This window comes from Mytilus trossulus, chromosome 10, assembly GCF_036588685.1.
Source record: "Mytilus trossulus isolate FHL-02 chromosome 10, PNRI_Mtr1.1.1.hap1, whole genome shotgun sequence".
Classification (NCBI taxonomy): domain Eukaryota; kingdom Metazoa; phylum Mollusca; class Bivalvia; order Mytilida; family Mytilidae; genus Mytilus; species Mytilus trossulus.
In genome coordinates, this window is record NC_086382.1 from 12,413,340 (window position 1) to 12,440,389 (window position 27,050).

Below are 27,050 nucleotides of genomic sequence, written 5' to 3' on the forward strand. Positions count from 1 at the left end.
GGGGCATGTCCATGGGACAAAGATTATGTCCCTGTTTGCAAATAATGTTATAAAGGGACATAACTCAAGAACTAAGTTAGAGAAATGAAACAAAGTTCAGCAATTTTTCCATTTGTAAAGGGGAATAACTCTAGAATAGTAAAAGTGAAGCTAACAAAATTCAAACTTGATCTGGGTAGTACAGTACTAGTACTTCCAACAATTCACAACCCTTTCATTTGAAAGCAAATGCACAAAAAAATCTGCTACTTTCAGATAACACAAATCTGTTTCAGCACATAACTAAAAATAAATCAATAACAAGAATGTGTTCCATTAAGTACACAGATGCCCCATCCGCACTATCATTTTCTGTGTTCAGTGGACCGTTAAAATAGGGTAAAATCTCTAATTTGGCATTAAAATTAGAAAGATCATATCATAGGGAACATGTTTACTAAGTTTCAAGTTGATTGGACTTTAACTTCATCAAAAACTACCTTGACCAAAAACTTTAACCTGAAGCGGGACAGACGGACGGACTGACGGAAGGATGAACGGACGAACGAGCAAACAGACACACAGACCAGAAAACATAATGCCCATAAATAGGGCATAAAAAATTGGTGAAATTTGTTTTACACTATACTATATGTCTAAATTCACTATAAATCTGCAGTTATTTTTCAAATGTTCTAACAACTAATTAAATCTTGACAGACTTGCACTTTAAGCCTCAGCATACTATGCAAGGAAGGGACTGCACACACATTTTATGATCACCCATATTTTGTGGTAACCTGCAGGTACATTTACATGTAGGAGTTAAACTACAAACAAAGTTCAAACAGCGTAATTACTCATCAGGAGTTGTATCTTGGTTATGAAACATCTCAATAGAGAGAATGTCTAAAGGCACACTGAAAATTTATGTCATAATTAAAGGTCAAAGGTTTATGACTTTTTGAACACTCTCTTTTTTCTCAAGAACGACATCAAATAATTTTTTTACCCGTGAAATTTCTCAGATGATTTGCTTTTTCAAATGGTAAACATCTATCATGAAAATATGAGAATTTATTTCTTGTTACAACACTTCAAAAGAAATAACAATCACAGTTTCATTTTTCTTTCTTTTTTTTCACAATGAAAAATAACCTTATGGAATGTTTTTAATGGAGACTTAACGACTTTCTCATAAAAATTCATCTTCAGTTACTTTTTTATTTTATATTTTTTTTTAACAAATTCTCAATAAAAATATAACTGGTTAACCTCAGTAGTTAAATGTTGAAACTTTCAAATTTTACAATACTTTAACCTAAAAGGTGAACAAGCCCTTTTTATTTTTTTAAATAGTGTCCTATAACAGCCATAAAAAAATCATAATAACATTACGGTTACATTTTAATAGCAATGATAATACTTTTTCTCAACTCTTGTTATTGTAAACATTTAAATTTTGTGACAACATGGTTTTCAATACATTATATTGTTAAATGATTGCAATTATAGTATGATGCAAATTTTATATAAATTTACCTTTTTTAAATATATTATACAAATGTAGTTCATGTACTATTATAATGCACTATGATAATCTATCTGTATGTAATTAAAAAATCAAAATTAAATATACAGCCAAAATCAATCCTTTTTCCAACTTACATGGTTTCACTTCTTTCCATTGTGTCTTTAAGGGTAGGGGAATGGGGTTGGAGGGGTCCTCTCCAAAAATCCCGCGCTTAAAAATATGAAATCCCAAGGTCCTGAATTTAAAGAAATTTAAATCCTGACATCCCGAAATTCGAAAAAAGAATTCCCGGATCCCGAAAGGATCAATCCAGAAATCCCAAGCTTAAAAACACCTGATCCCAACGTCCCGAAAAAGCACATGCCCTGCTCTTTACGAACCCAATGATTTTTCAAAGCATTCTGAATTATAACTTTTATTCCTATTTTTCTTTATTATTCCAAAAATGAACCAAAGTCAATTTCAGACAGTGTCCCAAAATGTTTATTTAGTCAAACTTGCCAGATATTTCTAAACTTGTTATACCCTTAAAAAAATTTACATTGGTGAATTTTCCCGTACATTTGCGATGTCACAGACTCACATACATGACATACTTTGGTTTTTAGTTCATAGTAAGAGTGTATTGTTTAATGATGTCAATTTGTGTAACAAAATCATAGAAAAGAACTCGAAATTGGTCTATATTTGGTTGTAATTTTTAATTCTGACATATTTAACATGGATTATCAGTGTTCTCACTAAAAAGAGTCCATGAGTCCCAGACTCATCAAAATCAGTCTGGACTCATCATTTTCAAAACTGGTGAGTCCCCAAGATGCATGAAAATTGTAAACTGTTGTTTCAACTGAGCACATATATCATCATTTTATAACAAAAGTTAAAAAATAATCTAATTTTTTGTAATTTTCTTTCTCTATTTTTCACTGGGAATGAAATTAAAACATATATTAATAAAATTGCATTTCTCATTGCTGGACTCATCATGGGCTTTGGCAGAAAATGATGAGTCCCAGTGGACTCACCTTTAAAAAACCTTAGAAAGACTTTCCTTCCAAATAACATTTTCTGAACCAAAAAGGTCACATGTTCGCATCACATGTATTGTACAAAATGGGGACGGCTTATTTTGTCTACCGATCTTTTATTGTATTGTAGTATATATCAGGTATCAAATTCAGTCAGAATTGGTATTCTTTAACTGTGATATGCAAGCTTCCTGAAAACCTATATATTTATTGGCTTAAACGGAGCTTTACGAGGGCAAAGACGAAAATAATTTTGCTCAATGTATCAAAAACTGTCATGCTAAGAACAGCTCTAACTTTTAATGCAAGACCTTGAGTGTTTGACCCTTTTAAATGTGCCACAATATCATCATAAACACAATCATTCTATGCTATAAATAGACCTAATAACCTGTCTAGTGGCCACAGGGTCACCACAAGTGGAATATAACTCTGCCACACACAACCCTAACATATATAGACCTACTGACCTGTCTAGTGGCCACAGGGTCACCACAAGTGGAATATAACTCTGCCACACACAACCCTAAACGTATATAGACCTACTGACCTGTCTAGTAGCCACAGGGTCACCACAAGTGGAATATAGCTCTGCCACACACAACCCTAAACATATATAGACCTACAGACCTGTCTAGTGGTCACAGGGTCACCACAAGTTGAATATATCTCTGCCACACACAACCCTAAACGTATATAGACCTACTGACCTGTCTAGTAGCCACAGGGTCACCACAAGTGGAATATAGCTCTGCCACACACAACCCTAAACATATATAGACCTACTGACCTGTCTAGTGGCCACAGGGTCACCACAAGTGGAATATAACTCTGCCACACACAACCCTAAACGTATATAGACCTACTGACCTGTCTAGTGGCCATAGGGTCACTACAATATAACTCTGCCACACACAACCCTTAACATATATAGACCTACTGACCTGTCTAGTGGCCACAGGGTCACCACACGTGGAATATAACTCTGCCACACACAACCAAATATCTATCATTGTTGGATCCATCATCAGAAGTTTACGACAGAGAGATGCTGCTTCTTCATATCTGTAAAATTCAAAAATGTGAATCTGTTAAAAGATGTTAGCGCTGTTTAAAATGAAATTTTTGTGGTTCAACAAAAAATGAAAAACTCTTTGGGACATGATGGTTAAATAAGCCTATATTGAGAGTTTATCTTTCATTAAGATTGAGAAATTCTATCATTTTCTCCAATGAAGTAGAGCAAGAGAGGATAAATGAGGTAGAACCTCTAAATCTAGTAAAACATATCCTGATCTCTAATTTTGGCATCAGATGTAAATAATCGCATCATTTACCAACTATTACAAATAAGGAACCAAGTTTGATTGGACATGTATTTTCACAGAAAAACCATAGTTTATTATAGAATACTGTATGCAAACTATATGGTCTTAAAAAACATTTTATTGTTTTAAGACATGTTGATCAGCGAAAGTAAATTAAATGCGTTCCAAGTAAAACTGTTTAGATCAGTGTTAAGGGTTTTTCTCATTGTTGAAGTCTGCAAGTTGAACTCAGGTGACTAACCTGTAGTTGTTAATTTCTGTGTCATTTATACTCTTCTGCAGAGATGTGACAGATGTCGCATTGGCAATCATACCACATTTCTTATTTTAATATTATGTTCTGAACATTTTTTTTGTGGGATATTTCTCTCATTGGCATTCACATCTCTTTATTTTTATTTCATTTAGGAATACATGGAATCAGTATTTGTTTTTTACACAAATCTATCTCCTATTCTTTCCTCCCTTCCATATAATAAGAGAAATTAGCTCTCATCTTTTTTGGCAAAAAAAAACAACAACAGATAAAATGAAATTATATGTAAATGATTTGGGTTGATAGTAACTTGATACTTTGGTGACTGAAAAACAAACAACATTTGCAATTTCTTCATATAGATCTTGGTTAGGCATACATTTGTAATTTCTTCAGACATTTGAAAAATATTTCAAAGTTTCTTTCCACATAAGTAAAATAACATGTTACTCTACAATTTAACAGCTTTAAATTTCTGTGGTCCTATTAAAACTGAAAAACAACATTTTTATCGCATGCTATAAAACTTTGTATCATGAACTACATTGACATGTATGTTATACCACACGAAACTGACAACAATACATGACACGCAATTATTAACTTAAACTTTTTTCATCATAAAACAGAATTATGTAATTTTTATGCAACATGACAACCCAACAGGAAAAGGTCAACAATCTAATTCATTCTTTTTTTCAATTATACACAAGGTCTGTCTACAATCAGATTTAAAATCAGGTCATAAATTAACAATTTTAACACTCAAAAGATTTTTAAAGTTTAAAATTGGTGTGCATTTAAATATGTAAACGATCTTGAATGAATTACGAGCTTCATATTTCTTTATTTGCCATCGTGACTGGTTACCAATAATCATATTGAAAAAAAGTATCTAAAAGGCTAGACCAATTACTCTTTAATTAACAATAATTATGGATCAAGTATGACTAGAACTAATTTCTCTGGTTTGTAGTTTATCTCAGGGTCACAAGGTTAGATTCACTATAGAAATATAATATCTCATGGTGAAATATATACAAAGAAAGATAACTCTCAAAGGTTTTTATTTTTCCTCAAGAATACAGCAAAACATGTTAGAAAACAGATTTATGGTCGAAAGATGAAGATTATGGTTTTTAAATTAAATACTTTTAAAAATCTAAAAGTCACAAGGTGAAAAATACAGCACTACTATACAAGCAATCAATTAGCTAAACAAAATTGTTAACTTTTTAATGAATTGTTCTTTTGATCCCAGAGAAACAATGTAGATTAGTACCAGCCAAGACAAAACAATTACTCCATATGATGGATATTTAACTAAGTGTAATAAAACTGTCTAAAGTATACACCTATTAAAATATTTCACAGTCTGACACTTGTGTAAATTATTTTAATTTCTGCAGGGAAGACCTTAAATAAATTTTGTCTTTTCAAAATTGCTGATTTAAACAAGCATATAGTAATTAAACAAATCTGTTTAATAAACACAGGATACCAGCAATAACTTTGAAGCGAAAAAAAATTTATATAGCTGCAAGAAATTTGTCTGCATTTTTTGTACAAGAAAAAAAGAATATATCAATACATTCCATTTGTTATACATAACCACAATTAATGTCCTTAATCCAATTAAAAGCCGATTTATGGTGGTACAAGTATAATATTTCCGCCAAAACATTGACCTTGCAATTTTTATACAATTTAATCTTCCGTTTCTCGAGGTAATACAGGTAATTAATAAATTACAGGTAATTTTAGGCATGGCATTTTAACAGGTTGTTTTTTTGTCCTCTTCACCTGTAATTTAAGTACATATCTATAACTTTTATATTTTACATGCTTAAGCCGATAATGGTTTCAATGCCACACCTAAATAGTTCTGATGATTTATGAAAAGTCTCTAGGCTAATTACTTTTGACAAACATATTTTTCACTGGGTTTTTTTCCGTGACAATTTTTAACACTGTGAGGCCAGTTGTAACTACATGCATTTATTATTGTGATGGTAAAACAATAGACAAAAATAAAAGATTATTACAACATTTTTTGCACTAATGTTGTAATAAAAAAGAATGCACAGTTTATGTTGATAAAGATTTAAGTTGATGTGATCATGAACTACCCTTACACAATTATTTTGGAAATTTTGGGTCAAAAAGTTAAATTTTAGTAATTTCATCTATTATAATAACGAACAAGAGCTGTCAGAATGACAGTAAACTGGATTTTTTTAACATTTTCATGAGTAAATGCACGGACAACATTTGGCTGCCACCGGCCTGTAGGCCTGCCGTAGATCATCAAATTAATAACCTATTTTTCCTATGGAAATCCGGTTAAAAATAGCAAATTTGATATTTTCAGACAATTTTTTTTTTAAACTTAAACAAAACTGTGGTTTGAGTGTCTCAGAATAAAATAGAGACATAATTAACTACAGACAAGTTTTTATCGATATTCAATATGAAGATGTCACAGTAGCCAGGGAAGCCATCGTGACAGAGAAGCTTCTATGAGGGCAGCTGTCAGTGAAAGGGTTAAAACATTTACTCTCTAATGCCCTTTCAATTAGGATGAGATTAGATAATCTTGGTTTTGAAAACTGGCAACAATATTAAGTAGCTGGCAATTTTTCTGTCACCAGCATTTTCTGAACTAGAATTCCTGGATACTTTTATTATAATAAACAATTTAAGAACATATGAAAGCACACTCACCCACCCCATGCCCCAACATTGCCCCCAGGCAAAATGAAAATAAAACCAACCTTTGTTGTGACTGTAGTAGGTTGAATATATTAACGTAGAGAATTTCTATAGACAGAACTGTTTTCCCTGAAGTCATGCAATCTTCCACAGCTTTCAACATAAGAGATTTCAGAACATCAACATTGGAACCTAACTGGGGTAAACTGTTCCAAGGAATTATAAGTTTGTCCTGCAAAAAACAAATATTTATAGAAAATATCAATCATATTCAATAATCAATTATCTAATCAATATCATTAAGCATGATGAACGAACAAATGGAGGTTATTAACGACCTTGACTGGCTATACAGCCCTCGCATGATGGGAACATGATGATTTTTCTTTTTAAATTGGAAAACTTTTATTCTGATTTGAAGTTTCTAAGTCTGAGGCCAATAACTCTGCACAAAATCACCAAACCAGAACACAATTCTAACTTGATCTGTACCTTGTCATGATAAAACAATGTTATGAAATCAATTTCTTGAAGCATGAAGATATAAAGTGCAGAAAAATTTATTATTTGAGAGATTTTTTTAAGTCCAAGGAGCACATAAATATTAATTACCTTATTGACAATTCTGCCTGCCATTTGTTTCTGTGGATTGTAAAGTTGTGGAGGTAGCTGTTTGAATTCTTTAAGATTAATATATGACAACCACAAGACACATTTATCAACAGGCTGAAGGTTGGTATGGATCCACATGTTTTCTTTAGTGTTCCTCAGTTTACCCTGAAATATTGCAGCCATAATTAATATGTTTGTCTGGAATACTTCATCATTAAATGGGCACAAGTAAACAAACCATCTAAAATAATCTACCATCAACTTTGTCTGAAGGAGTTGCAGACTAGCGTTAGCACAATTTCATTATTCATAAATATAAACTGAAAATATAGAAGCTGGTTAAAAAAATCAATGCAATTTTTTTTTAACAAACTCATTTCTAGTCTCCCCAATTTGCATAAATAATTTGTATTTTTTTTAACACTGAAATTTGAAGTTCACTTTACCCAAGATATTCAGGAAAATAAGAACCTCAACAATATTGTATCCACTTGAAGACATCAAATAAAATGTTTTTAAAAGGGAAACAAAGACATGTGTGTCCAAAGGGCAATAACTTGATCTACCATATTACAATTTCCATACAATGTCATGAATGTATTGCTATTTCATTTTTATTTCATTCCTTATCTATTCTTTAATGAAATTATCCAGTAGAAGTTGTAACAGAAATCAATTAACAGAACTGTTAACAAATCAGTACTACTATTATGTTTCTGTTATTTTCTGTGGCACTTGAATGAGACACATAGATTACAAAGTTGTCTACATGACACTTTAAAGCGCTATTTCTACTTTCAATGACATATGAAGATAAATTCTGTTTATTCTAAGTAAAAGACACTGTAACACAAATCAATTAACAGTACTGAAACAAATAAGTACTAATATTATGTTTCTGTTATTTTCTGTTGCACTTGAATGAGACACATAGATAACATAATATTCTACATGACACTTTAAAGTGCTATTTCTACTTTCAATGATAAACAAATTTAATTTTGTGTATTGTAAGTAAAAGATGTTGTAACAGAAATCAATTAACAGTACTAAAACAAATCAGTACTAATATTAGGTTGCTGTTATTTTCTGTTGCACTTGAATGAGACACATAGATAACATAATGTTCTACATGACACTTTAAAGTGCTATTTCTATTTTTAATGATTGATTGATTGATTCTTGGTGTTTTGACACCACTTTATAGCACCATATTAAGGTTTATTCATGGCAGCCACTTTTTATTGGTGGAGGAAGCTGGAGTGCCTCGAGAAAACCATGAACTTCTATAGAAAACTGACAATCCTAGTCAATCAAGATTGGAGTTGAGTGCACCAGCACAAATAGGGTTTGAACTCACAGCCTCAGTGTTGACTGGCTAGTGCTGAGAGTAGAACTTACTAAGACACTCTGCCACCTAGACCCCTACTTTCAATGAGATATGAAAACCATTTCTGTGTATTCTAAGTATAAGATGGTGTTACAGAAATCAATAAACAGTACTTGAACAAATCAGTACCAATAATATGTTGCTGTTATTTTCTGTTGCACTTGAATGAGACACATAGATTACGTAACAGTCTACATGACACTTTAAAGTGCTATTTCTACTTTCATTGATAAATGAATATAAATTCTTTATAGTGTGGATTTATATTTCTTGGTGTGATACCAATTTTTATAGATTTCGTGGAAACAGGCATACCACAATATTTAATGTTTAAAAAATAACAAATTTTCTATAGGCATGCAGGCTTGGACAAAACCCTTGAAATTAAATATCCATGAACATGTAAATTTTCCTATATCAACGAAAATTGGTATCCATGAAAATAAATGAATCCACAGTATTCTAAGTAAAAGATGTTGTAATAGAAATCAATTAACAGTACTGTAACAAATCAGTACCAATAATATGTTTCTATTATTTTCTGTTGCACTTGAATGAGACACATAGATGACATAATAATCTACATGACACTTTGAAGTGCTATTTCTACTTTCAATGATATATATGAATAACCTAATTTTGCATGTAACAAGTCTTCTGATGTCATGTGACCCTGACGTCATCAAAGTTTTTTCATGGTTTACTCTGGTTTAAAATGAAATTTAGAATTAAATCATAAGAAATGACTGTAAATTTTAGTGTCTTTTTGAAAATAACATAAAAAATGTGGTGTACGCTTTAAAATAATTCCATGTGCACCACATTTTTTATGTTATTTCTTCATAGACAGAAAAAATACTAGTCATTCCTTAAATATTAATTCTGTGTGTTCTAAGTAAAAGCGTTGTTACAGAAATCAATTAACAGTACTGTAACAAATCAGTACTAATATTAGGTTTCTATTATTTTCTGTTGCACTTGAATGAGACACATAGATAAAATAATATCCTACATGACACTTTAAAGTGCAATTTCTATTTTTAATCATTTGAATATTACTTCTGTGTATTATAAGTAAATGCATTTGTAACAGAAATCAATTAACAGTACTGTAACAAATCAGTACTCATGTCATGATTCTGTTATTTTACTGTTGCACTTGAATGAGACACATAGATAACATAATGTTCTACATGACACTTTAAAGTGCTGAAATACTTTCATTGATTGATTGATTGATTTTTGGTGTTTTAACACCACTTTTTAGCACCATATTAAGGTTAATTCACTGCAGCCACTTTTTATTGGTGGAGGAAGCTGGAGTGCCTGGAGAAAACCATGAACTTCTATAGAAAACTGACTATCCTAGTCAATTAAGATTGGAGTCGAGTGCACAGCACGAATGGGGTTTGAACTCACAGCCTCAGTGTTGACTGGCTAGTGCTGAGAGTAGAACTTACTAAGACACTCTGCCACCTAGACCCCTACTTTCAATGAGATATGAAAAACATTTCTGTGTATTCTAAGTATAAGATGGTGTTACAGAAATCAATAAACAGTACTTGAACAAATCAGTACCAATAATATGTTGCTGTTATTTTCTGTTGCACTTGAATGAGACACATAGATTACGTAACAGTCTACATGACACTTTAAAGTGCTATTTCTACTTTCATTGATAAATGAATATAAATTCTTTATAGTGTGGATTTATATTTCTTGGTGTGATACCAATTTTTATAGATTTCGTGGAAACAGGCATACCACAATATTAAATGTTTAAAAAATAACAAATTTTCTATAGGCTTGTATGCAGGCTTGGGCAAAACCCTTGAAATTAAATATCCATGAACATGTAAATTTTCCTATATCAACGAAAATTGGTATCCATGAAAATAAATGAATCCACAGTATTCTAAGTAAAAGATGTTGTAATAGAAATCAATTAACAGTACTGTAACAAATCAGTACTAATATTAGGTTTCTGTTATTTTCTGTTGCACTTGAATGAGACACATAGATGACATAATAATCTACATGACACTTTGAAGTGCTATTTCTACTTTCAATGATATATATGAATAACCTAATTTTGCATGTAACAAGTCTTCTGATGTCATGTGACCCTGACGTCATCAAAGTTTTTTCATGGTTTACTCTGGTTTAAAATGAAATTTAGAATTAAATCATAAGAAATGACTGTAAATTTTACTGTCTTTTCAAAATAACATAAAAAATGTGGTGTACGCTTTAAAATAATTCAATGTGCACCACATTTTCATAGACAGAAAAAATACTAGTCATTCCTTAAATATTAATTCTGTGTGTTCTAAGTAAAAGCGTTGTAACAGAAATCAATTAACAGTACTGTAACAAATCAGTACAAATATTATGTTTCTGTTATTTTCTGTTGCACTTGAATGAGACATATAGATTACATAATATTCTACATGACACTTTGAAGTGCTATTTTTATTTTTAATCATTTGAATATTACTTCTGAGTATTATAAGTAAATGCATTTGTAACAGAAATCAATTACCAGTACTGTAACAAATCAGTACTAATATTATGTTTCTGTTATTTTCTGTTGCACTTGAATGAGACACATAGATAACATAATGTTCTACATGACACTTTAAAGTGCTATTTCTATTTTTAATGATTGATTGATTGATTCTTGGTGTTTTGACACCACTTTTTAGCACCATATTAAGGTTTATTCATGGCAGCCAGTTTTTATTGGTGGAGGAAGCTGGAGTGCCTGGAGAAAACCATGAACTTCTATAGAAAACTGACTATCCTAGTCAATTAAGATTGGAGTCGGGTGCACCAGCATGAATAGGGTTTGAACTCACAGCCTCAGTGTTGACTGGCTAGGCCTGAGAGTAGAACCTACTTAGACACTCTGCCATCTAGACCCCTACTTTCAATGAGATATGAAAATTGTTAATGTGTATTCTAAGTATAAGATGGTGTTACAGAAATCAATTAACAGTACTGTAACAAATCAGTACTAATATTATGTTTCTGTTATTTTCTGTTGCACTTGAATGAGACACATAGATAAAATAACAGTCTACATGACACTTTAAAGTGCAATTTCAACTGTCAATGATATATTAATTGTATGTATTCCAAGTAGAAGATGTTGTTATAGAAATCAATTAACAGTACAAAATCAGTACTAAAAAAAGTTTCTATTATTTTCTCTTGCACTTGAATGAGACACATAGATAAAATAATATCCTACATGACACTTTAAAGTGCAATTTCTATTTTTAATCATTTGAATATTACTTCTGTGTATTATAAGTAAATGCATTTGTAACAGAAATCAATTAACAGTACTGTAACAAATCAGTACTCATGTCATGTTTCTGTTATTTTCTGTTGCACTTGAATGAGACACATAGATTACATAGTTGTCTACATGCCACTTTAAAGTGCTGAAATACTTTCATTGATTGATTGATTGATTTTTGGTGTTTTAACACCACTTTTAAGCACCATATTAAGGTTAATTCACGGCAGCCACTTTTTATTGGTGGAGGAAGCTGGAGTGCCTGGAGAAAACCATGAACTTCTATAGAAAACTGACAATCCTAGTCAATCAAGATTGGAGTCGAGTGCACCAGCATGAATAGGGTTTGAACTCACAGCCTCAGTGTTGACTGGCTAGGCCTGAGAGTAGAACCTACTTAGACACTCAGCCACCTAAACCCCTCCTTTCAATGAGAAATGAAAATTATTTCTGTGTATTCTAAGTAAAAGACTTTGTAACAGAAACCAATTAACAGTACTGTAACAAATCAGTACTAATATTAGGTTTCTGTTATTTTCTGTTGCACTTGAATGAGACACATAGATAACATAATGTTCTACATGACACTTTTAAGTGCTATTTCTATTTTTAATCATTTGAATATAAATTCAGTGTAAAAGACTTTGTAACAGAAACCAATTAACAGTACTTAAACAAATTAGTACTAATAATATGTTTCTGTTATTTTCTGTTGCACTTAGATGAGACACATAGATTACATGATATTCTACATGACACTTTAAAGTGCTATTTCTATTTTCAATCATTTGAATATTATTTCTGTGTATTCTAAGTATAAGATGGTGTTACAGAAATCAATTAACAGTACTGTAACAAATCAGTACTAATATTAGGTTTGTGTTATTTTCTGTTGCACTTGAATGAGACACATAGATCACATTATATTCTACATGACACTTTTAAGTGCTATTTCTACTTTCAATGACATATGAATATAAATTCAGTGTAAAAGACTTTGTAACAGAAACCAATTAACAGTACTTAAACAAATTAGTACTAATATTATGTTTCTGTTATTTTCTCTGTTGCACTTGAATGAGACACTTAGATGACATTTCATTCTACATGACACTTTGAAGCGCTATTTCTACTTTCAATGATATATGAATATTATTTCTGTGTATTCTAAGTTAAAGACGTTGTAACAGAAATCAATTAACAGTACTTAAACAAATCAGTACTAATATTAGGTTTCTGTTATTTTCCGTTGCACTTGAATGAGACAAATAGATTACATTATATTCTACATGACACTTTAAAGTGCAATTTCTAGTTTCAATGATAAACAAATTTAATTTTGTGTATTCTAAGTAAAAGATGTTGTAACAGAAATCAATAAACAGTGAACCTTGCAATCCCTGATCAAAACCCTAATTTGGCTTATTTTTTAAAAGTTAACATCATGACGCACCATTACATAACAATGTTGATATTAGCATCCTCTTAGCTGAAATCAAAGAAAAAAGACCACCTGAAATATTCATTCCTTCTTTATAGATGTCAAACTTGCTTTATGCATTCTATAAATTAAGTTGACTTGAATGTTATCAAATCATTTGAACTAGAAGCTCCAAGGAAAAATAAGTGTTAAAAGAAAGATGACCTTAATACTAAACAAATTAACAATATTATTCAGGCTCTACATTTCAATAAACAACACTCTTTCCATTTGACCCACATAAATGCCATGTCTGAAAGACAAATGATGTCAAATATTTTCACAAAAATAAGATCACTGCTACCCTTGAATCAAAACTAAAAGTTTACATAAAAATGTAAGGGAAAACAAATATAAGTACTGAAACAAATCAATACTCATGTTATGTTTCAACTGTTTTCTGTTGCACTTGAATGAGACACATAGATAACATAACAGTCTACATGACACTTTAAAGTGCAATTTCTACTTTCAATGATAAATGAATATTAATTATGTATATTCTATGAAGTAAAAAACTGTAACACAAACCAATTAACAGTACTGTAACAAATCAGTACTAAAATCATGTTTCTGTTATTTTCTGTTGCACTTGAATGAGACACATAGATTATGTAATATTCTACATGACACTTTTAAGTGCAATTTCTTCTTTCAATGATATATGAATATTAATTTTGACTGTATTCTAAGTAAAAGACGTTGTAATAGAAATCAATTAACAGTAGTGAAACAAATCAGTACAAATATTATGTTTCTGTTATTTTCTGTTGCACTTGAATGAGACACATAGATTACACAACAGTCTACATGACACTTTAAAGTGCTATTTTCTAATTCCAATGATGCATAGAAATCCTGAACACACAAACATTTTTTGCACTGTTAATAATCAAATGATATCTAGTGGAAGAACCTGTTAAACAAGGGAGATAACACTGTTAATAATCAAATGATATCTAATGGAAGAACCTGTAAAACAAGGGAGATAACACTGTTAATAATCAAATGATATCTAATGGAAGAACCTGTAAAACAAGGGAGATAACACTGTTAATAATCAAATGATATCTAATGGAAGAACCTGTTAAACAAGGGAGATAACACTGTTAATAATCAAATGATATCTAATGGAAGAACCTGTTAAACAAGGGAGATAACACTGTTAATAATCAAATGATATCTAGTGGAAGAACCTGTTAAACAAGGGAGATAACACTGTTAATAATCAAATGATATTTAATGGAAGAACCTGTTAAACAAGGGAGATAACACTGTTAATAATCAAATGATATCTAGTGGAAGAACCTGTTAAACAAGGGAGATAACACTGTTAATAATCAAATGATATCTAATGGAAGAACCTGTTAAACAAGGGAGATAACACTGTTAATAATCAAATGATATCTAGTGGAAGAACCTGTTAAACAAGGGAGATAACACTGTTAATAATCAAATGATATCTAATGGAAGAACCTGTTAAACAAGGGAGATAACACTGTTAATAATCAAATGATATCTAGTGGAAGAACCTGTTAAACAAGGGAGATAACACTGTTAATAATCAAATGATATCTAATGGAAGAACCTGTTAAATAAGGGAGATAACACTGTTAATAATCAAATGATATCTAGTGGAAGAACCTGTTAAACAAGGGAGATAACACTGTTAATAATCAAATGATATCTAGTGGAAGAACCTGTTAAACAAGGGAGATAACACTGTTAATAATCAAATGATATCTAATGGAAGAACCTGTTAAACAAGGGAGATAACACTGTTAGTAATCAAATGATATCTAATGGAAGAACCTGTAAAACAAGGGAGATAACACTGTTAATAATCAAATGATATCTAATGGAAGAACCTGTTAAATAAGGGAGATAACACTGTTAATAATCAAATGATATCTAATGGAAGAACCTGTTAAACAAGGGAGATAACACTGTTAGTAATCAAATGATATCTAGTGGAAGAACCTGTTAAACAAGGGAGATAACACTGTTAACTAGAGGCTCTAAAGAGCCTGCGTCGCTCACCTTGGTCTATGTGAATATTAAACAAAGGAAGCAGCTGGATTCATGACAAAATTGTGTTTTGATGATGGTGATATGTTTGTACATCTTACTTTACTGAACATTCTTGCTGCTTACAATTATCACTATCTATAATGAACCTGGCCCAGTAGTTTCTGTGGAAAATGTAACCGGTAGTAAAAATTTACAAATTTTATGAAAATTGTTAAAAATTGACTATAAAGGACAATAACTCCTTAGGGGGTCAATTGACCATTTTGTTCATGTTGACTTATTTGTAAATCTTACTTTGCTGAAAATTTTGGCGGTTTACAGTTTAACTCTATCTATAATAATATTCAAGATAATAACCAAAAACAGCAAAATTTTCTTAAAATTACCAATTCAGGGACAGCAACCCAACAACGGGTTCTCTGATTCATCTGAAAATTTCAGGGCACATAGAACTTCACCTGATGAACAATTTTAACCAATGTCAGATTTGCTCTAAATGCTTTGGTTTTTTGAGTTATAAGCCAAAAACTGCATTTTACCCCTATGTTCTATTTTTAACCATGGCAGCCATCTTGGTTGGTTTGGCGGGTCACGCCACACATTTTTTAAACTAGATACCACAAAGATGATTGTGGCCAAGTTTGGATTAATCTGGCCAAGTAGTTTCAAAGGAGAAGATTTTTGTAAAGGATATATAAAATTTACGAATAATGGTTAAAAATTGACTTTAAAGAGCAATAACTTCTAAAGGGGTCAAATGACCATTTTGGTCCCGTAGTCTTATTTGTAAATCTTACTTTGCTGAACATTATTGCTGTTTACAATTTATCTCTATCTATTATAATATTCAAGATAATAACCAAAAACAGCAAAATTTCCCTAAAATTACCAATTCAGGGGCAGCAACCCATGGCGGCCATCTTGTTTGGTTTAGGGGTCAGGCCACACATTTTTTAAACTAGATACCCCAAAGATGATTGTGGCCAAGTTTGGTTTCATTTGACCCAGTAGTTTCAGAGATGAAGATTTTTGTAAAAGTTAATGACGACGGACGCAAAGTGATGGGAAAAGCTCACTTGGCCCTTCGGGCCAGGTGAGCTAATAATCAAATGATATCTAGTGGAAGAACCTGTTAAAATTTTACTCAGTTTAAATACTTGAAGCATTTCTTTGACAAACAGGCATCTTCGTGGTGAGCCATCATTAAGCAGGTTGTGGAGATGCCTGGACAAATTTAAAACTGCTAAATTTGAATAGTAATCATCACTATAGTCACAACTAATTACAGTTCCCTTGTATTTCTGACACAAAAATCTACATTCAATAAGTAATATTTAATGCTTACCTGGAGAAATTTATGAGCAGTTTTCAATTTGCCTGACCAAACATGTAATGAGGTTTTATATAAGATGGTTTCCAGTAGGTCATGTGACATCTCCTCTGGTTGTAGAGACTCTTGGGATTGCAAGAAGCTCAATATCATATCACAGATAGTTTGTTTATCCACTATAGAACTGGAAGCATTCATATACTGCAAAAACAAGAAATGGTCAATTACACATGGAGGCCAAAAAATTGTAATAAGTATTTGAGAGTTTTCTGTCTAACAGTCACAAGGTACTAAAAACAATGATCTTTTAATTCCTATAAAAATTAATTAATCAGCTGAATATGACTAACAACACATGATGGCAAACAATCCAATAAAATACACGAGATATATGTCAGACAGTCTCAGAGGTCTCATAACTCCTGTGAAAATTGAATGAAATCAAATGTTCAATAAACCAAATTGTTACAGAAACAATTAACAGTACTGTAACAAATCAGTACTAATGTTATGTTTCTGTTATTTTCTGTTGCACTTGAATGAGACACATAGATAACATAAGATTCTACATGACACTTTAAAGTGCAATTTCTAATTTCGATGATATATATATATATATATTAATTTTCCTTGAGACTGGTGTCACATTTGGAGGGATCTGCTTACCATCCAGAGCACCTTAGATCACCCCTAAGTTTTGATAGGGTTCAAGTTGCTCAGTCTTTAGTTATGCCGTTTTTTGTGTACCGTTGTTTGTTTTGTTGGTCTTGATATATTATTGATAATATTTTAGTATCTTTTGCCTCTCTTGACTAGACAGACAATGAATCAATCATTTCAAACACAATACAATATACAATATCTTTATTTCAAAAACACTCAGTGAAACATGTGAAACAAGAGGTAAATTACAAAATACAATCACATACAATTAAAGAAATAAATAAAACAACTTAGAAATGAAATATTTAGAAAATTACCTTAAATGTACGCTTTTCTTCCATAGTTAACAAAGGGATATGAAATTAATCCTCAAATGATGGAAACATAAAAGCTAATGATAGGCACAAAAACCTAGCTTTTTTGGAAAGCTACAACCTACCTGCCACCAGATATCATAATGCTGAGCATACTGTAAAGCTGTAGCACAAAGTTCCACCAAATCTGAACTCTCCTTGTGTCGACTATATAACTTCAAATAATGTTTCCACAAATCACAACTACATTTATTTTCCTCTAATCCTCTAGCCAGAACATTTAGTGCATTGTCTAGATTAGCTTTCTCTTGGCTAAAATGAAAGAAAAAGACCTTGTTAAATATTTGTTCATTTTATTTTAATATTAGACTTGCTTTATCTTCATACTTGTCAACCTCAGAAAATGAAAATGCAGACCTGACCTGCATTGAAGAGGGACCTATATTGAAGAAGTAAATATCAGGTCATAACACTTAAAAACTTTTTACAGCTGAATTTAGGGGACATTTTTTTATATTTTAAATCAAAGTTTCCAAAACATATTTACATTGTAAAGTATTTACTGAAATTATTTTAAATTTTATTTTTCATAAGACACTTAATGGAGTGTAATACAGTCGATTCCACTTAATTGCATACCGCTTAATAGCATAATTCGGTTAATTGCATACTTTTCTCCTGCACAAAACCATTTCCCATTCACCTAATGTTAAATTGTCCGGTTATATGCATAGCCTTACAAGTGGCATTTCGGTTTATTGCATAGAAAATAATCGCCAGCTAGATATGCTCAGTTAAAACTGACGAGATTTTTGACCGGAAACGGCAATTTGTAAGTATATTTTTCTTGAATGCATCATAATTTTCATTATTATTTCACATTTACTTGTGTGTTATTCAAATAAAGTTTTAAAACAGTATCTTTCGTGTTTATATGATTATAGAAAAGGCCTCGATGTGTACACAGGTAAAGTTTCCCATATTCTATTTTAAGCCTCGAGGTCATAAAATGTCAATCAGCTGATTGTTGTAAAAACACAACCATTCTTCAAAAGGTGTTAATTATTGATTGGATTTCAAACATTGTTCATAGATTATATTTTGGGTGAATTTTTAAAACATTAACGCCTGCTAATTATCGATCATTATCCAATGTGTAATTTCGTAATTCAGCTTGGGTGATCTACATTTATGTTAAATATTACAGGGCATTTATATATGGTTGAAGAATTTTATACATCAATCTTTCCTTTTTAATATTTTTCTAAAAGAAAATTAACTTCTGATAATTATATTTTCTCACTTTCAACACTCGTGGCCAGCAAATAACCCGTGCATGGCCCCATCACCTGTTAACTGCTTTGCATAAACGAAACTATCGGTGTTAAAAAGTAACAGTGTAACATCACTGTGTAATTGGTAAATACTGCATATCAAAGGCAGTTCATTGCACAATTATTGTGTACAATGATTATAAACTGTGTAGTATTGTTAAACAGTTTATTTTAAACAAAGCGTAACAATTTAATTTGTACATCCGGGTCATAGAAACAAATCTATTTTTAGAACAATTTTATTTTTGTATCTCAGGTAAAGGAAAAGTCGGTACATAAATAAACTAAAACAAAATGTGTTTATAAACTTTATTGAAAGAATACACAATGAAATAAAATGTATGACAGTAGACAAATAACTTTTATTAGAATAAATAAGCATTCATTATGTTGTTAGTGGACTATGGACGTACATCTTTCTTCTTTGCTGATCTGCACTATCGATGTGATTTGACTCCGTAATTTGTCATTTCGGATATAAGCATACTCCGCTTTATTGCATAATTTCGTCTGACAAATAGGCTATGCAAATAACCGGAATGTACTGTATCTTACGAAAAAATGAACTCAATGATTGTATCCATCAATGAACAAGTTTTATGTAGATACAAAATATGTTTAACACCGCCACAATTTTACGCCTGTCCAAAGTCCAGAGCTTCTGGCCTTTGTTAGTCTTGTATTTTTTTTTAATTTTAGTTCATTTATATGTTTTGGATTAAGTGTGACGTCCATTTTTACTGAACTAGTAATCAATTTTATTTAGGGGCCAGCTGAGGACCACCTCCAGTTGCAGACCCATTGGTGGCTCTCGGCTGTTGTCTGCTCTTTGGTCAGGTTGTTGTCTCTTTAACATATTTTCATTCTCACAATAAGGGCTATTCCAGAAAAAAATGTAGGGAGGGGGGGTTGGAAGGCACATTGTATTAATAATACATGGTTGATGGGTATCAGAGCAACTTTTCACACTATAATGCACTATAATTCTCAATTACAATTGTCTGGGTGGCGGGTGCTAACAAAAACTGCCTTCCAACCCCCCATACATTTTTTTCTGGAATAGCCCTAACATGTAAATATATTTGGAATTACATTGACAATGTGGGTGATTATCTGATGATAGAAAACGACCCTAACAACTGGTTACCTGTCATAGAGAATGTATGTACCAGTACAATGATCCTGTAAAGTTACGTGCTTCTCTATAGTTTATATATCACCAGTGAACGACATTTAATCAAGTACCTGATGAAATGCCACGTTTAGGTGAATCATGTCTTCTTTTTTTATCAGCAATACTTATATTTTCAACAAACCACTTAAAACCAATGCAACATACCGGTATACAAAAAACATAGTTTACTAAGTAAGAAAAGATGGAGGTTCTTAAAACTTAACATTGACTACAAAAAAAACATAAAAATAAGCAAATAGAAATAAAACTATTGAATAATCTGGACATTTCATGTGCATATGTTGAACAGTTTCAAGATATTATCCTCTATTTGTGATTGCTCAAACAAGTTATCTTAATATTTTGTTTTAATCTTAAATATAAGTTATAAATACTGTTAATTCAGAAATAATTGCGATGTTTTTATTAATATTGCGAAAAATGTGATAAGGGTTATAATCACAATAATTTAAACTCGCATTTTGTTCAAATTTTTTATATCTATAAAACTGGCTTTTTCTCAATATTGCCAAAATAAAAATCGCATTTCGTCTATAAGACAAAATCCCAATAATAAATGCACGCAATTTTTTTTCTGAATTTACAGTAACATAATTCTATATTTCTTAAATTTCTATATTTGATCTCCATCAACTATTTTGATACTTTATATCCAAGCCACCCTACCTTTGAGGATCATGTAATTTTTTGTAGGCTAGTTTAAGCCATAGTTCTTCATCTTCTGGAGAGTCTAACACTGACGATTCTAGGTCCTGTATGTTAGCTGTGTCTGACATGACAAAATATCTCATGTCTTGGTCACTTATCACATTGTCTAGATCATGGAAATTCAGTGGCTTCTTCCATTCTGAAATTATGTTATTTTCATTTATAATCACAAAGGCTATGACTTCTAGAATTATAAAATCACTAATTTGAAGCAATGCAAAAAATCAAGGTAATTTAATCGGAAATAACATCTGTTTAATGTTTATTAACAAGTGTAGCAATACATAAGGGCTGTTCCAGAAGTGAACCCATAATACAGAAATTTCCATTTTACTTATAATTCTTACAAAAGTCTAAGGATAATGCACTTTTTAAATTAATTTCGTTGCTCCCTGCCTCCCTTTTTGATAAATTTTGGAACAGCACTAATTAATTTTCTTGTGCCTCTCTACAGCCTATTGTGATTAAATTATTTCTAGTTATTAGTAGCAGATTTAAATTAATATGGATTATTTTTCCTCCAATTCATAAAGAATAGAATTAAACAAATTACACACCCACAACAAAAATAGTACTAAAATTCTGTTATTTACGTAAAGGAGGTTCCAGAATAAAACCTATTTAGGGATAGGAAGCACTTTTTTTACCATAAAATAAAAAAAATCATTGTACTTACAATTCTCATAAAATTGTTTGAAAATGCACACACTCATATTGAATTAAATTAAGCGTCTCCCATCCCCCATTCAATAAATTTTGGAACAGCCCTTACTGTAACCATTAACATACCTAGTTTATCCACTTCCAAGCCTTTATGTATAAAATCTGGCTTGTTTGCTACAGAATCTTTCTGGGCGGGTTTCCATTTCCTTTGCTTGAAAAACATCATATGAGGTTTTACTGAAAATAGCCAAATTATCAGAAATGTAGATAATCATTACCCGAAATTTTAATATCTTCACGACCTAAAATTAATTTTAAAATAACAAATATGTGAATAAAATAAATTTCCAACAAATTTTTCTTGTATAGAAACATCTTAATTAGGCCATAAATCAATGAATTCTTTGTAATTTATTGGAAAAGCATGGCAGTCAAACTATTTGAAACGTGTACTTAAAAGTCATATGAATGAAATGAGCATTTTGTTTTTACAATGTATTATAATGTAGATTTTTTTTTAATATTATGAATGGATATATACTTAACTAAGTATATGAACATTTTTTAGTTTTATTATGAATCCATAATTGACAAAACATATTCCTTAAATGAATGTTTGCCATCTAATTAACTTGTTTTATTGCCAAAGTTTACCAATCAAGACCTTTAAAATAAGCAACTACCATAGAATCAAGGAGCATGAAATGTGTGAGAGAATAGACATGCAATAATAAAATATTGAATTTGCCATGTTCAATTTTCTACTTTAACTTGAATAAATTTGAGTTTGCTTGCATGTTTAGTGAATCATCAACTTTACATTAGCAATTGTAAATATAGAAACAATCTGTAAAGACAAGTTTTCAGCCATCCAAGGCTCCGTGTTGAAGGCCGTACATTGACCTATAATGGTTTACTTTTTTTTTTAAATTGTTGTTTGGATGGAGAGTTGTCCCATTGGCACTCACACCACATCTTCCTATATCTATTTTCCCTGAAACTTGATTTTAATAGGCAGTAAAGGAAGGTTCAATTAATTTCTTGTTTCATAACATACTAGCAAATTAAACGTCACAGTTTGGAGAACAGTAAAAAAAATATATGGAATTTTCCATTCAATCAAATACATATTGTACTTACTATGTGCCCCTTTTTCATTTACTTGACTGGCCATTAATACATATAACCTGTCCATAGTGAACATTCCTTCATACTGTTTTCTAACCTGTGTAACGTAACGACCTGTCAAAATAATAACTTATTAGTATTTATTAGCATCTATAACATATTTTTAGGAAAAATTTCTATTCCTTCTTTCAATAGATTTTTCAGAATTCATACTCAAAACCTCAATGTGGACAGGCTAGTGATACAGTAGTCATACTAAAATTAGGCCAAAAAAAATATATGTGTGGTTCCAGTTACCCGACCATCCCTTGTTTAAACCCCCGACCCTAGAACTTTCAAACAATCAAATTTTGAGGATTGTGAATTTAGATAATTAAATTCATAGATTTTTGTCATCTGAATTTCCATCAGAAGTATCTGTTATGGCTAAAATGTTAGAATTCATAACAGAATGCAACAAAATTAACTAAAAACATAACATGACTGTTTATTTTTCAACCAATCGCATGTAAATGGTGGACTTCCGGTTGAGCTGTGTATACCGGAAACAATTTCGGTAAACACACTATTTTTTTCCCAGATTTCAAAATAAAAAGTTAGAATTTTTTTTTAATAATTTCGCCGACCTTCCGACCCTATTTTTTAAAAGTATGTAACTGGAACCACACATAAATTTTTATTTTACCCTTTCTTGAATAGAATGTCTCATAGGACTAGAAAATTGTGTCATGTTGTTTTCAAAAACTTTCAATATTTCTATGAGCAAAATTGTTTCAGTTTTTAAACCAGATTTGACCATTTCTTTTAATAAACTGTGTATTGATTAAATTGTTGCATATCTCCTGTCAAATCTAAACATCTTTAAAATATCTTACCTATTTCTGACTGATAGTGGATAGGGTTTGTATCTTTATCTATATCTTACCTATTTCTGACTGATAGTGGATAGGGTTTGTATCTTTATCTATATCTTACCTATTTCTGACTGATAGTGGATAGGGTTTGTATCTTTATCTATATCTTACCTATTTCTGACTGATAGTGGATAGGGTTTGTATCTTTATCTATATCTTACCTATTTCTGACTGATAGTGGATAGGGTTTGTATCTTTATCTATATCTTACCTATTTCTGACTGATAGTGGATAGGGTTTGTATCTTTATCTATATCTTACCTATTTCTGACTGATAGTGGATAGGGTTTGTATCTTTATCTATATCTTACCTATTTCTGACTGATAATGGATAGGGTTTGTATCTTTATCTATATCTTACCTATTTCTGACTGATAATGGATAGGGTTTGTATCTTTATCTATATCTTACCTATTTCTGACTGATAATGGATAGGGTTTGTATCTTTATCTATATCTTACCTATTTCTGACTGATAATGGATAGGGTTTGTATCTTTATCTATATCTTACCTATTTCTGACTGATAATGGATAGGTTTTGTATCTTTATCTATATCTTACCTATTTCTGACTGATAATGGACAGGGTTTGTATCTTTATCTATATCTTACCTATTTCTGACTGATAATGGATAGGGTTTGTATCTTTATCTATATCTTACCTATTTCTGACTGATAATGGATAGGTTTTGTATCTTTATCTATATCTTACCTATTTCTGACTGATAATGGACAGGTTTTGTATCTTTATCTATATCTTACCTATTTCTGCCTGATAATGGACAGGGTTTGTATCTTTATCTATATCTTACCTATTTCTGACTGATAATGGACAGGGTTTGTATCTTTATCTATATCTTACCTATTTCTGACTGATAATGGATAGGTTTTGTATCTTTATCTATATCTTACCTATTTCTGACTGATAATGGATAGGTTTTGTATCTTTATCTATATCTTACCTATTTCTGCTTGATAATGGACAGGGTTTGTATCTTTATCTATATCTTACCTATTTCTGACTGATAATGGACAGGTTTTGTATCTTTATCTATATCTTACCTATTTCTGACTGATAATGGATAGGTTTTGTATCTTTATCTATATCTTACCTATTTCTGACTGATAATAGATAGGTTTTGTATCTTTATCTATATCTTACCTATTTCTGCTGGATAATGAACAGGGTTTGTATCTTTATCTATATCTTACCTATTTCTGCCTGATAATGGACAGGGTTGTATCTTTATCTATATCTTACCTATTTCTGCCTGATAATGGACAGGTTTTGTATCTTTATCTATATCTTACCTATTTCTGCTTGATAATGGACAGGGTTTGTATCTTTATCTATATCTGCTACAGATGGACAATACGATATAATGTCTTGTAATATTTCATCTTGTGACATCTGATAGTTGGACTGATGCTGTCTGAAATAAAGATAATACTTTCCAATGTAACATGTTTTTTAATCATTTTTTACAATGTTCATTTTTTTAAGCATTTATTATTGTGATTTTTGGAGAAAGAACAAGTGTAAATACGAGCTACTGCTCACTGATGATACCCCCACCGCAAGTGGATAATGTTAATAGTGTAAAAATATGTAAGTGTTCGGTAAACAGGAAGTTGTCGAGTGATAAATCTGAAAACTCATCACACGGTAAAGCTGACTTATATAAACCCTGAAACCAAATTTCAGAAATCCTGGCACTGTAGTTCCTGAGAAAAATGTGATGAAAATTTTCAACTTGGCCATCATGTGTAAAATGATACAAGTGTTCGGTTAACAGGAAGTTGTCGAGTGATGAATCTGAAAACGCATCACACGGTATAGCTGACTTAAATCAAGCCTGAAACCAAATTTCAGAAATCCTGCTAGTGTAGTTCCTGAGAAAAATGAGACGAAAAATATTCATGGGACGGACGGACTGACAGAGGTAAAACAGTATACCCCCCCTTTTTTAAAGCAGGGGTATAATTAAAAAAAATCTATATCATTACTACTAGTTAGGAACTTTATTAAGTTTTATGCACCGGACATAATCAAATGGATATATTTCAATTAGTGTCTTAGAACTTATCGCTGATGCATAAAGGAACATGGACTTAAAATCTGATGATTTCAAATGATCCCTCTGAACTTTGTTAAGGCAATTGAAAACCAGAATTTTAGAAACACTGTGTGTTATTGAAACTAAAATTGTGTGATTGACACATTTCTTACGCTACAATACAATTTTTATCTAGCACTTGCATGAGACACAAATATCATGGAGGTAAATATTATGCCACTTTAAAAGTGCAGCAACAAATATCACAGACACAAAATGTTTTGCCACTTTAAAATTCCAGCTATAAATACCACAGAGCTAAATACTATGCTAATTATATAGTGCAATCACGAGAAAGATTTCGGTTACAATCCAATTTATCAGATTGAAGTGATTTACAATGTATCTGGTACAAATGTACACCTACATCATTTACCAAGCACACACAACTCATTGCAAATTATAACTTAGGGAGTTACCATTTGATTTTTATAGGAGGAATATAGAATCTCTGTCCTCCATTTTTATTTTTCACTGAATTCGGCCCTGCCTTATTTTTTATTAGTTTATCCTGACTTTTTTTGCATAAATTGTCATGCTGCCATTTTTTTTTAACTCAAAACTCCTGTCCTGCCTTTTTTTCAAATTTCATTCTAGCCCCTCCCCCTAAAATTCAAATGGTAGCTCCCTTATAAGTAAAATGTATATAACACCTACCCAGCACATTCCTCATCATGGCATGTACCCAGTATATCAAATCTACACAACATTTTCTTTGGATTAATCTTATTGGCTACTGTTGGTGATGATAGAGACATCTTCTCTTTGATTCTATAGTAGGGACTGAACCTAAAATATACAACACTTTACTCCTAATGCTTGGTCATAAATCTATACATATATCATAGTGCCTAGTGGATAATGATTTTTAAATAATAATGTTTGTTGCAAATTTGTTAAAATATAAAGTTGTGGACAAGTTAAATGTATTATGTTTGTGCAATTTCAACAAACTTACATGTACATAGTTCATTTTTGTGTATTGTCCAATGACTTGTGTCTCTTTTTGGCTTTTTTCATAGTTATAAGAT

At 31.2% G+C, this 27,050-nt stretch overlaps 1 protein-coding gene across 2 annotated transcripts in view; it reads right to left on the reverse strand.

Moving 5' to 3' along the window:
* Positions 1-27,050, reverse strand: part of LOC134686865 (zinc finger C3H1 domain-containing protein-like) — a 56,777-nt gene that overhangs the window by 12,821 nt on the left and 16,906 nt on the right. For both annotated transcript variants that reach the window (XR_010101679.1, XM_063546682.1), the window contains exons 16-25: positions 26,677-26,808; positions 25,214-25,335; positions 23,002-23,103; positions 21,988-22,098; positions 21,157-21,337; positions 18,087-18,273; positions 17,000-17,185; positions 7,450-7,614; positions 6,900-7,069; positions 3,486-3,606 (exon numbers count right to left, since the gene is read on the reverse strand). Coding sequence is in view for 1 of the 2 variants with exons in the window: in XM_063546682.1 (XP_063402752.1) it covers positions 3,486-3,606; positions 6,900-7,069; positions 7,450-7,614; positions 17,000-17,185; positions 18,087-18,273; positions 21,157-21,337; positions 21,988-22,098; positions 23,002-23,103; positions 25,214-25,335; positions 26,677-26,808 (1,477 nt within the window). In the remaining variant the exon portion in view is untranslated. The remainder of the gene's footprint in view (positions 1-3,485; positions 3,607-6,899; positions 7,070-7,449; positions 7,615-16,999; positions 17,186-18,086; positions 18,274-21,156; positions 21,338-21,987; positions 22,099-23,001; positions 23,104-25,213; positions 25,336-26,676; positions 26,809-27,050) is intronic.